Source organism: Pectinophora gossypiella, chromosome 21 (assembly GCF_024362695.1).
Source record: "Pectinophora gossypiella chromosome 21, ilPecGoss1.1, whole genome shotgun sequence".
In the NCBI taxonomy this organism is placed as follows: Eukaryota; Metazoa; Arthropoda; class Insecta; order Lepidoptera; family Gelechiidae; genus Pectinophora; species Pectinophora gossypiella.
This window is the reverse complement of record NC_065424.1, coordinates 4,811,995-4,830,136: the sequence shown is the minus strand read 5'-3', so window position 1 is coordinate 4,830,136 and position 18,142 is coordinate 4,811,995. Positions and strand designations below refer to the sequence as shown.

General features: G+C 37.5%; 2 protein-coding genes across 6 annotated transcripts in view; one reads left to right on the top strand and one right to left on the bottom strand.

Annotated features, from left to right (window-relative positions):
- LOC126376539 (uncharacterized) overlaps window positions 1–6,672 on the top strand; it is a 68,609-nt gene extending 61,937 nt beyond the window's left edge. For all 4 annotated transcript variants that reach the window (XM_050024002.1, XM_050024003.1, XM_050024005.1 and 1 more), the window contains one exon: window positions 444–6,672. In XM_050024002.1, coding sequence (XP_049879959.1) covers window positions 444–630 — 187 coding nt within the window. In that variant the 3' untranslated portion in view covers window positions 631–6,672. The remainder of the gene's footprint in view (window positions 1–443) is intronic.
- LOC126376708 (uncharacterized) overlaps window positions 1–18,142 on the bottom strand; it is a 251,230-nt gene that overhangs the window by 137,877 nt on the left and 95,211 nt on the right. The gene's annotated exons all lie outside the window — the stretch shown is intronic.

Sequence of the window (18,142 nt, the reverse complement as noted above, 5' to 3'; positions counted from 1 at the left end):
AGCCAAGTTGAGCGAAGCTGCTTCGGAGTTGAGCGAAGTCGCTTCGGAGTTTAGTGGAGGGCTGAAAAGCATGTTTTGAGCTAAGGCGAACACATGTTGCTGCAAGAAATTAAAAAAAAAGTGTGGTAGTCGAGGCATAGAATAAGGAATAATACTACGTATAGAACGGCCACTCTCCGCTCCCCACCAGCGGCTGAGCTAGCTTTGAAAGGTACTGTTTACTGTAGTAGATGGTGGCGTAGCACTTTCGTAGTCGTAAGTCGTAGCTCGCCAGCACTTGTAACAAAGTGTAAACCAGATATTTTAACCTCTTAATCTAAATAAAATTGCAACTAAATAGCAACAAAAACTTTAAACTAAATGGCATCACAATTGCTTCGCTGCTTTTATTATTTTAAAATCAATAGGTACTTCTTTTTCTAACCCAAAATGTTTATCTATAGGTTTCTCGGCATGAACACAGTGTCGGCGTACCAGCGAGCCAAGGTCTCGTCCCTGAGGATCCTAACCGAGCCCCTCTCAGAGGCCCCAGACCCTGAGGGTCAACTCTCCACCATCAGCAAGACGGTCACAGTCGAGATCGCATCTAAAGCCGTGCTCGAGCGGGCTTTGAAAGGTGAGGCCAAATAAACTCCCTGTGAAAATGTCAAAGTGACTTGCGTGACTCGTCAAAGTGATTTCGTCAAAATGCGGACTGTAAAGTGAAGGAAATGTGAAGTGATTTTAAGATGGGAAAAGGTTACTGCAAAATCCAGAGATAATGATGTTTCAGTGAAATAAATCGATTGACTTTGAAACTAACTTTAAAAGTGCAAAGACAAAAATTAAAACTATGCGACTGGATATGAGCGAAGTGCTGCAAATGTGTTAAGAAAAGGACGTACGCAAGATATATTTGGAAAGTAAACTATTTAAACGTTAATATTGTCTCTCATAGGACGGCGCACAGTGCGATATAACTTAATTGTGTCAAAATCTTAAGTAAAACTAAAAAAAAAAAAAACACTATTATCAAAGGCCAGTTAAAATACCTCACGTCTCACTGGCGCCACCTATTGAGCAAAAATGTTAACTTCAAAGATAAAAATTGACGAAAGATGCTGTTCGTCATTTGCAACTGTCACTTTCGGAACGCGGAAGCGAGACAAAGTATAAAGCGAGACAAAGTATAAAGCGAGAAGTGAAAAGTTACTATTACTATTGAGTAATATAATATTATTTTTTAATTTTTGTCAGTACAAAAAGTTGGTGATTTAAAGTGATAAGTGCACGAGGAGAAATGTTTCAAATTATATTTAGAACATCTCTTTAGGGCAATGTTTATGGAATTGTATGTTTTAACTTCTTTCTAGTTTTATTTTCTGTAATAATTCCTAGGGTGTTCCGTCACGAGTACTAATATGTATACACTTTGAAACCATGTCACATTAACTTTTGACAAATTAAACCGTAAGTCTCATTAAATGTCAAATATCATAGTGCGACAGGGTTCTAAAGTGGGTACATGATATTGCTCATGATATGACTGTTCATCGTTGCGTTACAGCGAAAACGACGTAAGCGCTTGTTTGATATATCATTCGGATGTGACTTTCGTTAACAACGTTAGCTTCAATCCAGGTAAACAACTGTAGTCTTAATTTTTACCCGGAATCAAAGTAATTGAAAGAAATCGAGGTATGGTTGAAGGAAATCACATCAGTACGTAGTTCTTTTACCCTAAGGTTGTTTGGATGATATTGCTATTTAGCAATAAGGCCGGCGATTGTGCTTCTCCTGTCACTTTTGTAATTGTTTTTAGTGTTGTGTTTATATGTGCAGCGATTTTGTATTGTATTGTGGTTTATCGTCATATGCTATGCTATGCCGTTTAGTGCATGATACATACATAAGGACGTTACGTCAAGTGACAGGGAAAGGACTATATTTCCATACCTTTATCTCTCACATTCTGTTCTGTAGCAAATATAAAAAACAATGTGATTGTCTGCATATCAAGTGAAGAATATGTTAAAACTCAACATCTTCGCCTAATACTTCTGTAGATATTATGTGTAAAAGATTTTTTATTCTGTGAAATTTATTATATTATTTAAATTTTTAAAGAATATTTTCTTGTCTTTTTGAGAGCAGAGGTTTTATATAAGATATAATAAGCTTTTAATAATGGCTATTGGGTGAGAGCCCTCAATGCTCCACATTTGTCTGGCCATGTAGTTGATGCCATATGTGGCAAATCTACAATAAGTCACGTCAAAAAAAGAAGTAATAATGTTCATACAACCTGTAAGGGCGTGAGCAGATCAACAACAAGTCGTCTGAAAAATCATAACCCTCTTGGTTTTGCAGAAGTTGGGTAAAAAACGTTCAAGAAGTTTACTCTCAAAAAGACAAGTCAAGTTTCTTTGTTTTATATTTTTATTTTGTTTGACTCGGAATGTACCAAAATATATTTTTTAGGCCGATGGTTGTTTGACGCGTTCCTGCATTTGTCCGGCCAAGCAGGGCCGACAATACCATGGTATAGGAAAACCAGGTATGCTCAAAACTGACAGCTAGCATTTCAAGGTTAGCCCAGCTGACGTCATCCGACCCTGCGTTGCCATTTCGTAAAAAAATAAATTACCTACGTCCAATGTTTTTAATTTTCTTTGCAAGGAAATTTTGAACCTTTCGTAAAAGAGTTACAGTTTTAATGATTTTTATATATGTGACAAATAATAGTAATTAAATATATCATCATCATCAGCCCATTAACGTCCCCACTGCTGGGGCACGGGCCTTCACTATGGATGGATAGGGAGATCGGGCCTTAAACCATCACGCGGGCCCAGTGCGGATTGATGGTTATTAACAACTGCTAATGCAGCCGGGACCAACGGCTTAACGTGCCTTCCGAAGCACGGAGGAGCTCGAGATGAAAACTTTTTTTTTTTTGTGGTCACCCATCCTATGACCGGCCTTTGCGAAAGTTGCTTTACTTCAACTATCGCAGACCGAGCGCGTTTACCGCTGCGCCACCGAGCTCCTCAATAATTTATTATTTAAATTTACTTCCTTGGAATGTTGGAGATTCCAATTGACTGGTAACACTTACGTCATCAATGGGCTAACAATGGCGGCTTGTCATTGGATTGAGCATACCTGGTTTTCTTATACCATGGACAATACAAACGCTCGGGTCAAACAGCGGTTTGCCTTATATGGCTTTAACTTATTTTGTATTAAACTATCATGTATATAATGTTCCAATCGTATAGTATGTATTATTTATTTATAATTTCAATAATTATTCCATTATTTGTATCGAAATTGTATTATAGAGGCTGGTAAGTTAAAATATGATGAGGATGTACTTTTGATTGAATTATTGTCACAAAATTCTAAAATTAAAATGTCTTCTCTGTGCCAAAGAATGTTTGATAATCATTAAAAATGGAAATCAATACGTAACACTGTTTCTAGTTCAAGATTTTTTTTATTATTACATTATATTTGTCTGTTTAAGACTACAATATTCGTAGGCAGGCCCGTATTTAAGCTCAAGATTTGCCCGTTCTATAACTAGTTCTGTCTCTTTCTTTCATGCAGTATAAGTAAAGGATGGAATGAAAATAAAATTACAATTACAGCCCCCAGAATTGGCAGTTTTGTAGTTTTTGACACTTTTTAAGCGCGAGTTTTAAAACGAACCGCGAGCTCTATTAGCCTATTTAACGTAGCATAAAACTGGAACGGGTTGTCGGCTCAAGTGTTCCCTCCTTACTATATGGGGTCCTTTAAGCGAAGCGTGAAGAAGCACCTAGTAGGCCAGAATGGTAGTCGCAACTGATTCGAAACTGACTCATTGCGTTGCTTTTCAGTTGCTACTGCAATTAGGGCTTCTCTATGTTTACCATCAGGCATAGTTGAGCCAACATACTTGGCTAATATAAAAAAAAACTATTGGAGTGACATATCTCTCGTCTCTTTCGCACTAGCCGATTTACAATATATCTGTCCTGCTGTCATTATAATGTCACGTTAAATTAAATGTGAACCAGCTTACGGGTCTGTATTTGTTCCTTATTTAAAATCAAAATTCGATATTCCGAAACATTCTCAAATAAAGATAATAATTACGTATAAAATATAATAATTACGCTATAACTTTGTGAGAGTAGCTAAATTATTTTTTTATAATTATAACGTGTAAATGGCCAAAAGTAGTTCAAATTAGAAAATTTAAAAGTAGAAGTAGATTGTCATTCCTTAAAAGTTTTTGGCTAGATTCGTAGCTTATATAGTTACTAAATAATAAATATTTGAACTTCAGTACTTATTACAATTAAATAAAATATAATATTATTAAATATGAATTGTTTGAATGAATCACATTGTATTTAAAGCATTTAGAACGGAAGATGCCTCGGAAGCCAAATTATGGATATTAATTCACTCTAATACATGTACTTGTGACTCATAATCCCTTGCGGGGTAGACAGAAGATTACATTATAAGTAACTAAAGCCAATTTTTCATATCAAAAGATGAATATAATCTGCAAGGTAACTTTTAACATTGTTTTAATGAAAACTGTTGAAGGTAACGTCTGTATTAAATGCTTTAAAAATAACACATCATGTATACTTGTCTAATTATCTTGCGTAATTTGGAAGCGCGTTTGAAAACTAGACAGCGACTTAAAATCAGTATTAAATTATTAAAAAAAAAATTAGAGCTCGCCCAGTGTTCCACACAATATCGATACCTACATTTATGGTTGAAAATCATTGCCTAGTTTTCGAACGCACTTCGAAAAGCCAAATCGTAGTAGCAATTATATTTTCATACAACATGTGTCAATTAAATCATATTGCGCCCAGATAACTTCTATATTTGAAAAAAAAAAAAGATAAAATATTTTGCTATTCTAATCGTATAGTAGTTGGTAGTCGGTTAGTTCCGCTTTAACTTATATCCAGAGCTGACTGCTCGACAAATAAAACGCATTAGAAAATTAAGAAACAAAAAACTAAAAGACATTTTTTTTCTTCTGCCGCCATTTCACTTACAGGCCAGCCATTTATTCAGCTTATAAATCTTGCATATTCTTTTTAAATAACAAAAACATTTTCAAAGACAGTCAGTTGATCCTATAACAATATTTTTGATTAATAATAAATATTGTAAAAGTACGTAATTAGTGTAATAATAATTAGACTTTTAGATTAGACGGCTAAAAAAGAAATAAAACTATATAACTTAACATTTTGCTGATCTCTTAAATTTTCGTGGATTCTTAACTAGCTGTTGAATTTTTGAAATTCTTAACTAGTTCAATAATACAGGCTTATTCTGTTATTTACCGATATTCATTTCAATAGATACGTACAAAGGGTTTCTTTTACAACGATTCTGAAGAGGAAATACATACATAAACAGCTTATATACGTCCCACTGCTGGGCACAGGCCTCCCCTCAATCAACCGGAGGGGGTATGGAGCATACTCCACCACGCTGCTCCAATGCGGGTTGGTGGAGGTGTTTCTATGGCTCATAGCCGGGACCAACGGCTTAACGTGCCCTCCGAAGCACGGAATCATCTTACTTTTTTGGACAATCAGGTGATTCAAGCCTGAAAAGTCCTTACTAAACAAAGGACAGTCTCACAAAGTGATTTCTACAATGTCCCCATCGGGAAGAGGAAATAATAGTCGAAGACGAAGTAATTCATTAATTAATAAATGCAGTCATTCCTTAATAATAAAACACACACGTTAATCCGTTGGTCCCGGTTACTACTTACTTATGTAAGTAGTCGTTACATGACATGCCATGCCCTACATAATCATAAGACCTTGTTCAGAAGGCGCGATTTACTCGCGTTTTCATACCACAGAGTAATTTGATTACTTTATAGATTCCTGCATGCTTGGAGATGTGCATCTGTATCCGTACGATGTTAAGTACTCTGTGGTATGACAACGTGCGTAAAACGCCTCATCTGGACAGGCTCTAATGGTGCTAATTCCTGTAGACACGACCGAATTTTATTTTAAGTTATTCCTGTCATTTTCTTATACACAGGAAGGAAAGGGACGATTTTAAAATGAATGAATCAACAACCCGGACAAGTCTAATAGGTATCTCGCTGGTATAGAACCCGTTTGACGTGTGCTGTCAACTTAAATCTGTCGGGTTATTGGCCAGTGTAATATTTTTAGACGGTTTTAGATTACTGCCTAAAAGTGACATGTATTCCATAAATTTTATGCCTGTCGATTATCCGTCCCTTTCCTTTACGACGGATAAGAAAATGACAGGTAGGTATAACTTGAAATAAAATTAGATAGTGGGTATTGAATTTAGCACCAATTTTGATTTGTTTTAAAAAATAAAAGTATAATGAAAAATAAAGAAAAATAAAAGATTCAATGCTGGTTTGTAGTACAAACGAGACAAGGCAAGGGGCAAGGTTCAAAAAAGAAGACAAAAATATTTTCTAATGTCAGATATAACTTAAACTTAATGGTGTCTACAAAATAAAATATCGGTAAATAACAAAATAAATAATTAATGTAACTTTATGTAAATAGAATACCTTAGACTTTCCAGTATTTTTCTGTATATCGGAGGGTCGTAATCGTGACTGTGGATTGAAAATACAAAATATACATTATAGTATAATCATAGCGTTGTTTTATTTATCATTCTGAAAAAAAAAATACACATACATTGGTTTCGAGCCCGAACTGGGGGGGTTGAAATAGGCCACATTAAAGCAATGAGGCACTTTCCATGCTGTGTTCCCCAAAAATAATATAGACGGCGCTGTCTAGATTTAACGTGATAATTACCTATTTTCTCATTACTCGGGTAAATAATTATTCCAAAATACAATGTAAGTGCGGAAGTATATTATAAAAATAATTGTTGCTTGATATTTGGATTACATTATATATAGAATTATGTTGCTACATATGTTACATAACACATAAACAGCATTTACGTCCCACTGCTGGGCACAGGCCTCCCCTCAATCAACCGGAGGGGGTATGGAGCATACTCCACCACGCTGCTGCACTGCGGGTTGGTGGAGGTGTTTTTACGACTAATAGCCGGGACCAACGGCTTAACGTGCCCTCCGAAACACGGAATCATCTTACTTTTTCGGACAATCAGGTGATTCAAGTCTGAAAAGTCCTTACCAAACAAAAGACAGTCTTACAAAGTGATTTCGACAATGTCCCTATCGGGAATCGAACCCGGACCTCCAGATCGTGAGCCTAACGCTCTGTTTTTACGACTAATAGCCGGGACCAACGGCTTAACATATATATGGAAGATGTAATTGTTCCTGCGTCATTATTATACCCTAAACCGAAGATAAAAGATGCAAATATCTGTTGTCCATGAAATTACAAGGTTAAACGAAGGGAAGTCTGTACAGCGCCATCTGATATTTTTGGGGGAAAATTCCACAAAATCAATATAGATAGCGCTGTAGTTTTTTCTTCGTCTAACCTTCTAATTTCATGGATAACAGACAATGTATCTTTCATCTTTGTTTTTGGATATCTATATGGACCCTTTTTATTACACCCAGGCACAATTACATCTTCCACCCATTATTATAAAATAAATAAATATTATGCTGATCAAAATAAGGAAAAGCAATGTAGGTAGCAACATAATTCTATATATAATGCGATGCGACATAATGCGAAGAAGTAACAATTATTTTTATTATATAAGTATATGTATGGATAGTAACGTATCTATTTTTTTTATCTATGGATTTAACTGCAGCTTACCAAGTGTTCCCTTCATAACATGTTCTTTTTATTACGTTCTGTCATCTCCTCGGAGGAGGGCCACAATTCTGCAAAATGAAAGCAGAAACTACAAGATATTTTCTACCTACTACCCTTTCTTAATAAGACAATGGACCCGATTCCTGCAGACACATTATTTTTTTATTTTTTTTTCTTATTGCTCTAGAGCAATAAGGCCGCCCAAATTGTACTGTATTCATGTGTTAATGTCTGATTGTTTAAATGTAGTTCTGTGCAATAAAGTATATTTGATTTGATTTATTTTCTCTTCTTTTTATAAATTTATTTCTCTTTAATTTGTCGAAGTTATACCTGTCATTTTCTTATACGCCGAAAAGCAAAGGGACGGTAATCGACAGGAACACACGTCAATTTTAGGCAGAACTACAGTCCACAAAGAGCTGAACAAAAGATGATATAGGTTTATGTACTTACTTAAATAAGAATGACAGACAAGGTAATGTTAAGTTGGTTTGGACACGTAGAGCGGATGAAGAATAAAAGGATTACGAAAGCAGTATATAAAGCGAAGGTTGGTGTTAGAAGAAGACCTAGAAGAACGTACATAGACCTAATTTGGGATATTCTTAGAAAAGTTTTGGTACGATCTACTTTGATGAATGTGGAGGAAGCAAGAGAAGTGTGTCAGGATCACAGGAAGCAAATACAATTCCATAGTCTCTACTTACCCCGGTGGGAAATAGGCGTGAGTTTATTTAGGTATGTGTTTACCTGAATGAATACATACGATAGAAGGATGAAGTGAAAACGTAGCGCGCGCGATATCCAAACCGAAGTCAACGCGGACAGAATAGCGCGCATAGCTAGGATAATATTTATTACTTATGTTAAGTATCTACATTTTGGCTTCTTCATCAGGCCATTTAAAACTAAAGTAAGACCTAGAGGGGGGTGAGGTCAGGGCCCGATTCCAATTGGTGCGGGGCGGAGAATTGACGTCCTATTTGTAATTACTTTGTATTATTATTACGAAGTGGTCAAAAGCTTACCGAGCAAACTTGCGTGCATTTCGGGGGATCGCAGATACCCCCACCGGCTGTCCCTGGCGGTGGCCCCGTAGGTGCGCCCCCACGCCGCCATTTGACTGCCAGCAGGATGGCCAGCCCCAAGATCACCGCTGCTATCACATACTTCTTCTTCTCATCGTCCATGGTCAATGCTCAAAGTGGGTTTCCCTAGGGAAGTCAATGTTAAAGGGGATAACATACTTACCTGAATAATAAAATAGTAATCTTCTATTGTGTGGGTTGTGAAATGGATTACCAACCTCATCAACCCTGGTGTCAGGGTTGAGCCTATTGAGCCTTTTGAAACACGAATCATCTTAATTAAAGCACATAATAATGGGTTCTTACCGCGTTTAAATGGGGATATGAGACTCCCGACATGGCATTCCGGTATCAAAAACATAAACAAGCGGCAGAGAAAGAGGGTAGACAGATATGTCTGCCCGTAGAAAATTATGGATCTACCTACTCCACTCCAATCTCATCAGTCATCCCGTGATCATGGCACTTGCAACAGTGTCGAAATATCGGGAGTCTCATATCCCCATTTAAACGCGGTAAGAACCCGTTATTATGTGCTTTAATTATGATAATAACCGCGTAAACTTAAAACAAAACGAATCATCTTACTTTCGGACAATCAGGTGTTCAGCCTGTAATGTCCTAATCAAACTAGGGATCACAAATGATTTTTGTGACAATTATGTCCCCACCGGGATTCCAAAACGGGTCCTTCGTGAGCCCAACGCTCAACCACTTGGACCACAGACTGATGCTGTTCATAGCAACGTAGGTAGGTACAATCATTTCATTTTTCATAATTATTATTATTATTATTTTCACTAACACAGTTGGCTCGACCATTATAGACGGCGATACGGTTCACCAATCACGTTGATAACAGAAAGCTTGGCGAGGTGTGGGTACTTAGTTCATCATACGACGGATGTATAATCAAAGAGTAAAAGTTCAGTCACTGAGCCCAGCGAATATTTGTAAACAGTGGTGAAATTATGAACCATTAGTTGTTATAGAACCATAATGAAAATTATAGAGAACCGGAGAGGAAATATGATTGGCCACCTGATACGACACGATTCATTTATGACAAACATCAGAGAAGGAAAAATTGAAGGGAAGAGAGGAAGGGGTAGACCTTGGAGAACATTTATGAAACAAATAAAAGAGAAGGTGCAGGTCGTGTCGTATCGGGAGGTGAAGGATTTGACGGGAAGAAGAGAGGAATGGCGATTAGGTACTCCACCGACAAGAGAAGCTCTTAAATAAAAGAGAGAGAGAGTTGTTACAATTATAAAATTTATAATGTTTTCGTAGGTTTGGTCGTTGTTTTTGGTCTTTACAGAATACGTAACCAGGAGGTCTTAAGTGCAACCAGTTAATTAAGTGAAACTGATTGGATTTTTGCAGATTATCGAAGGTACATACTTCTTTTACGAATTCTCTTCTTACGTGTCACCATGTTTTCACCATTTTAGATCTTCTACTAACAAACTGCCTGCAACACAGGGTATTTTATCTTTGTCCGGGGTCATTGAGAATTTATCTGCAACAGGAATCATTTGGAAAACTGTAAATTTTACATGGTTTTTGTTGAAAACTGTGTCTTGGATGTTGTTGTGTTTTGACACAAATTATCAATCATGTGGTGACGAAATCAAGGCTGACGAGTGACGTATAGGGGACATAGAGATCATTTCTTTATTTTTTTTTCACCCCGATACCGACCCCGCCGGCGTGGTCGACGATTTTCCTCAATCAGCGCTTATCGCTATCGACCCACTAGGGTTGATTAATTCTTTCAAATATTTTTCCTCTCAGACGACGTCGGAATCGATAAATGAATGAATTGTTATACTTACTATGGTTCAACCTATCCGCCGAGACGCGTCGCGTCATTGATTTTACTTTAGGCCCTAGAGTAAATTAATTTGGTATAGCTTGGCCACGATACTGGTGATTCTATTTACAGGTAAGTAAACAAACATATTTATTTCTTTAACAGCATCCGTAGTCTAGTGGTTAGCTGGGCGCACAATCTGGAGGTCCGGGTTTGATTACTTTGTCGAAATCACATTGCATTGAATCATCATTGATGTTGCAGATACCCGTTTGCAAGTTTGAATTGTATAACGCATAATAGGTTATTGTAAGTTATATCGGTGTGTGTGTGTGTGACGAGATGTGCTCACGCTGCGTACCTACACTCAACTAATTGTTGATCTTGGATAATAATACTTCTTTGTACGTCACGCCAGTGATGATGGCTAGTCCACGTTCAAATGGCCCTCCATTTTGGTGGACAGTAAATTGTATTAGATTAAGGTTGTTATTTTTATTTAATAAAAGAAAAAAAAAAAAGAAATCTGATTGTCTGAAAAAGTAATACGATTCCGTGCTTCGGAGGGTGTGTTAAGCTGTTTGTCAGAATGTTGTGGTTGTCTAATGACGTCTAAGAATTATATTTTTGTATGGAGCGTTTGACGTGTGCCTACGTTAAGGTTGTACAGTCATGAGCAATATAATGTACCCACTTTGGGAATCTGTCGCACTAACATATTTGTCATTTAGTGAGACTTACAGTTCAATTTGTCAAAAAAGTTAATGAGACATGGTAGCAAAGTGTATACATATATTAATGCTCGTGACCGTACTGTGAACAAGCTACACGGTATCACAGACGGGGAGATTGCAGCAAATTGGGCGGTTGCATCGATTTCCGACGACTGGCTCCACTTTACTGGCACGCCGCCAGCCTGGGAAGGTCGCCGCCACAAGAGGTGTGTTCTGACGCTCATGATTTGGGAAAAAAAAACGTTAGATAGGTAATCTCATCATTTACATCTATAGGCTTTTGCTAGGTAAGCGTGATTAACCCTAGACCGCAACGTGACTTATCATCAGGTGAGATTGTGGTCTATATTATTTGAAAAAAGGTTTTACGATAGTTTGGTGTAAGGAAAGGGTGAGTGTCAGAATGTTTACTCAATATTCATCGTATTTACTCGCATAGTCCCCAAAACAAATATTGTTATGGTTACCATTGGAAAGAAATTGTTAGTGAATAATTGACAATTGTTATTCATACATAGATAAACTCACGATTTCCCAACGGGTTAAGCTTTTTTGACGTGACTTATTGTAGATTTGTCAAATTGTAATAAATGTTTCCTTTCACTGGAAGAAATTGCTGCTTAGCAATAAGGTCGCCAGATTGTATTGTATCTATCAACCATTTGTATTGTTTTGTATGTTGTGTACAATAAAGTATATTTGATTTGATTTGCCGGAGATGGCATTGACTACTTGTTCGGACAAATGGAGAGCGCTGAAGGCTCTCACCCGGTAGAAAATTTAAGACAACAGCCTGAGGGGGCGCCCATAAAACGTACTTACCGTCAGTTGCGGCCCTAGGGCGGTGCGATCGTTTTATGGGACGCCAAAATCAGCCACCGACCTTGGCAGCCTCGGATCTACAAGGGAGTAACTGTTCTGGATTGGGCACACTTGCTCTGTGAATTAGTCGTCTTAGCGGCCACATAAAACTCATACATATTAATGAGTGGCCGTAAACATCCTCGTCATACAGAAGCGACAGCCTGCATGATCTTCCAACCCCCGAAAATGCATTTCTCGGGAATGTGGATTTCCTCACGACGTTTTCCTTCACCGCTGAGCGCGTGATAATCATTTACGTTTAGGCCTGTGCTGGATTCGAACCTGCGACCTCAAAGTGAGAGGCAAGCGTGCTACCAATTGGGATATCACGGCTCATATGGGTGGCCGTAAAAGATTTAATTAAGTAAGTACTTAGGTATATTTCGGTGGCCTTAAACTAATCGAAAAAAACTGTATTATTTTGAAGGGCGCCACTGTGAGGTCTTACGCCAACTAAATATTTTGCTAGGGCTGCCATTGCTTACCGTAAGGCGTCGCCTGCCCAGTTGCGAAGTCAGGATCTCCATAGATCCTCCATCAAGGTCCGAAACGATTAACTCTACCGTATAAAGCTTATAAACGTGACCAGCTGACCAGCTCACACTTACTTCAGCTTGCTAATCCTATAAGCTGCGTCTGCGACTATAAATAGTTATGGTACCTACTTACTTAGGCACTGCAAACCGACAGGTTAGTGTAACTGTAGATTAATAATAATAAAAAAATAAATAAAAAAGTTTAAGTACTTACTTAGGTAAAACCTAACACACATATATATCTACAACATTAAAATATAAGTACACACATTAATATTAATATTGAGTTGGAAAACATAAAGGTTATATGGGTGCCGCAGCTCACCAAAATAGGCCAGAGTTCAGTGAAAATTAAGAGATTAGTAGATTAAGTAGTTAATTTTTAGTGAGATTTAGTAAGTGTGTGTTAAATATAAATAAAAAAAGCGTGCAAGTGCGAGTCGGACTCGCCCATGAAGGGCTCCGTAGCAGCAAGTAACATAATGGAAGGTAAATTGCGGTTTACGATTTATGTTGTACCTATCATAAATAAACTACTTAATAAATCTCGTTCAAACCAATTTTCGGTGGAAGTTTGCATGGTAATGTATACATAAACTGCCTATATACGTCCCACTGCTGGGCACAGGCCTCCCCTCAATCAACCGGAGGGGGTATGGAGCATACTCCACCACGCTGCTCCACTGCGGGTTGGTGGAGGTGTTTTTACGGCTAATAGCCGGGATCAACGGCTTAATGTGTCCTCCGAAGCACGGAATCATCTTACTTTTTCGGACAATCAGGTGATTCAAGCCTGAAAAGTCCTTACCAAACAAAGGACAGTCTCACAAAGTGATTTCGACAATGTCCCCATCGGGAATCGAACCCGGACCTCCAGATCGTGAGCCTAACGCTCTAATCACTCCACGGAGGCTGTTCGCATGGTAATGTACTTACATATATTTTTTTAGTTTTATAATTATCTTATTTTAGGAGTTACATGGGGGGAGGGGGGATGACAAATTTTACCTCTTTGGAAGAATCTCTCGCGCAAACTACTTATTCAGTTTAGAAAAAAATGATATTAGAAACCTCAATAATTATTTTTGAAGACCTATCCCTAGATACCCCACACGTATGGGTTTGGTGAAAAAACATTTATGTCAGTTCTAAGTATGGGCAACCCACAATTTTTTTGTTTTTTTCTATTTTTGTGTGAAAATATTTAATGCGGTTCACAAAATACATCTACTTACCAAGTTTCAATAATAGTTTCGGAAAAAAGTGGCTGTGACATACGGACGGACAGACAGACGTGACGCGTCTATACGGGTTCCGTTTTTGCCATTTGGCTACGGAAGCCTAAAAGACATGCTTGACTTTTAGAAATGGACTACATAATTTAAATTAACAAAAGTGAAAAAGGCAACAATCCATCGCCGTGATGTTAGAAGGGTAGGATAGAAGGAAAGTCATGACTCACGGCCTCTGTGGTCCAGTGGGCTCACGATCCGGAGGTCCCGGGTTCGAATCCCGGTGGAGACATATCACAAAAATAACTTTGTGATCCCTAGTTTGGTTAGGACATTACAGGCTGATCACCTGATTGTCCGAAAGTAAGATGATCAGTGCTTCGGATGGCACGTTAAGCCGTTGGTCGCGGTTACTATTTATTAATGTAAGTGAGTAATCGTTACATGAGTCATGTCAGGGGCCTTTGGCGGCTCAATAATAACCCTGACACGAGGGTTGATGGGGCTGGTATTCTACCTCACAACCCACATGATAAGAAGAGAAGACTTAATCGATTTTTTGTTTAGTTACTTACCTAAGTATCTACTTTATAATACGTTTTTTTGACGTGATTTATTGCAGATTTGCCGCAGATGGCATTAATTACTTGGCCGGACAAATGGGGAGCGCTAAAGGCTACCCGGTGAAGGCTCTCACCCGGTCTTATAGTACCAAACTCCTTCGCTTCTGTCTACAACGATAGATTCAGTGGATAAACAGCCATTGGAAAGGTGATGCTTAAATTCCAAGGTGAAAATAAAATCGATGATAGAAATACAGTCTACGTTAGGTGGTTGTATGCATTAAAAGAGTGATTGCAAACGTTCACAAAAATAGGTACTTAAGTAAGTAATTAAAATAGGTAAGTGGTAAGTAATTAAAATAAGTAAGTGGTAAGTAGTAGTAAGTAATATTTACTAAACAAATACAGGGTAGGTATTTGCTTTTTTACTTATTGAAGGATTCTAACTTAAGAAATAATTTAGTTATTAATTTATTTATATTTCACTATTAAATTATAAAAATCTAAAAATAAATTATGTTTTTACCGACTTCAAAAAAGGAGGAGGTTCTCAATTCGACCGTATATTTTTTTTTTTTTTTTTTTTTTTATGTTTGTTCGGGAATATCTTCGTCGTATATGAACCGATTTTGATAATTCTTTTTTTGTTTGAAAGGAGATATACCCAAGGGGGTCCCATGTCAAGGAAGTCAGGATCTGATGATGGAAGACCAGAGAAATCGAGGGGAATTTTCAAAAATCGTAGGAGCGACTAGTGCGTTTGTAAAGTCATATTGATCGGATCGATCTTTAGGCTTCGGGAAAACTTCCCGACCTTCGAAAACTGGTCAGCATCAGGGAGATACCCTATGGCCTGGCAAAACTATACAACCTGGAGCAATTTTTCTTTCACGAAACGTATTTAAATCTTGATCAAATTCAATCGCCGGTGCAAAAAAACAAAATGGCGGAAAAAAAAGATGGCCGCCATACAAAATTTTGTCGATTTTGGAAGAAGCCCGTTTGGGTAAAAATAATGTATGGGGCGCTTACTCAAAACGTCATGTAGAGTACGGAAATACTTTCTGGTCACCAAAAACTGCTCCGCATCAGAGAGATACTCTACGGCCTGGCAAAACTATCGCACGTGAACCAATATTTCTTTCAGAGCACTTATTTAAATCTTGGTCAAATTCCATAGCGCGTAAAAAAAAAAACAAAATGGCGGAAAAACAAGATGGCCGCCATACACAATTTTGTTTTTTCAGAAAAGGTCTCGGGATATAAAATATATATCGGGGTTGTGATCGGATCGTCGTGTTAAGTATGGAAATACTTCCCGATTTTCGAAAACTGCTCCGCATCAGGGTGACACCCTACGGCCTGGCGAAACTATCACACCTGAACCAATTTTTCTTTCACGAAACCTATTTAAATCTTCGTCGAATTTAATGGCCGGTGAAAAAAATACAAAATGGCGAAAAAACAAGATGGCCGCCATACAAAATTTTGTTTTTCCAGAAAATGTCTTGGGGGTAAAAATGATGTATAGGGGTGTGATCGGAACGTCATCTTTGAAAACTGCTCCCAATCAGGGAGACATCCTACGGTCTGGCAAACCTATTGCACCTGGATTTTGTTTGTTTCCACGACACCCATTTAAATCTTGGTCAAATTCTGTCGCCGGTGAAATAAAACAAAATGGCGGAAAAACAAGATGGCCGCCATACGAAGAGGGACAGTTTCGAATAAACAGGACACGCGAGCTGCTTTAGCAGCGAGCGAACCACGCGAAATCTACTGTATCTATATGTATGCGTGAGTGTGTATGATAGCAGCTTCCACTGACAACCACATGTGTGTATGTACACATACACATGTGTGTGCGTGTGTGTGCGCGCGCGCGCGCGTGTGTGTGTGTGTGTGTGCGTGTGTCTGTGTGTGTGCGTGTGTACGTGCGCGTGTGCTCGTGTGCGTTAGCGCGTGTGTGAGTGTGTGTGTGTAAACATGTTCATCAATAATAATTGTGATCACTACTAAAAATATATTATATTATTATATATGAATATAAATCAGAAAATCTGTCTGTCTGCATCCTTGCTCGGTCTAACCATCACTTAAAATCGTAAAATAAAATAAAATTTTTAACAAAAAAAAACCGACTTCAAACGCAAAACTAAAAAGCAATAAATAAATTTACTTCGCACAAAGTAATTAGTACGTATTTTCAATTAGTTAATTAATTTATAATTCTGAAGTCGGTGCCAAGTAAATGCTACAACAACCCTACTACAATATCAAATTACTATGTACACACAATATTGTTTAATACCTATATCAAAGCAATTACAAAACAATGTCAAACAAAAAATTACAAAACAATCAGTATTGAAAAATATATGAATCGGTACTTCGTTGTAGCATTTCCTTGGCACCGGCTTCAGAATTATAAATTAATTAACTAATTGAAAATACGTACTAATTACTTTGTGCGAAGTAAATTTATTTATTGCTTTTTAGTTTTGCGTTTGAAGTCGGTTTTTTTTTGTTAAAAATTTTTACAAAACGATACGGTTGCACTTAGGAATTTCGCAAATCGGAAAAGAATCCGAATCGTCACGGAAAAGGCCGAGACGATCCAAAATGGCGGATTTTCGCGCATGTTCCTCCCCTTGTGTTCTTGACGTCACGGACTAGGGTGTGCGTACACCCCCTACGTCTTATCGATATTTTCTGAGGATTATAAGGGTTGATTTTTCAACGTACTTAGGTACTTATTCATTTTATCTTGTAACTTTCAGAAAATATTTTTGACTCATAACTTTTTCACGCTGAGAAGCGTTTACAGGCAGACGCTTCGGTAACAATCCGGACCTGTCAAATTTTCAGATTAGGTAAACGGACCCCTTGAAAACGGGATAGCGCTGGAGATGATGAAGGAAAACCTTTTTAAGTAAATCAAAATAAAAGAGCCTTATAAAATGCTTATGAAATGAAAAGTCTCAAGTTTAAACAGGGATTGTTACTTATAATATTATATATAATATTATATAAATCTATAAGTACCATATAAAATCACGCATGTTGTTCTTATAAGGGTAGGTAAGCATAAATTCTAATTGGAAAGCATTTTACAGACATTTGCAAATTTTTCTACATAATATATGTATTTTGCTAATAGTGAAGTGTGGTTAAAATATTGTTGCTATATTCCAAATATATTTGCGACGTTTACACGGGCTGACAAAATGGCGCGTACTTACATAAACGGAAAAGAGATGAATGATCTGAAGTTGCATGAGTCAAATGGGTTTCGTATAAATCTATACTACTGCAAGTGGGTGAGATCACAGTTCGTATAAATAGTACGTATTGTACTAAGTAGAGTATCTAGGGTTGCTCGTATAGTGGTGCAAACGAGAGAAATGTTGAACGTATTTCGGACATCCTTTTTTACATCCAGTAGTTAGTAACAAAAAGTCGTGTTAGTAACAAAAAGCAACATCAACAGATAGATCTATCTATATATAT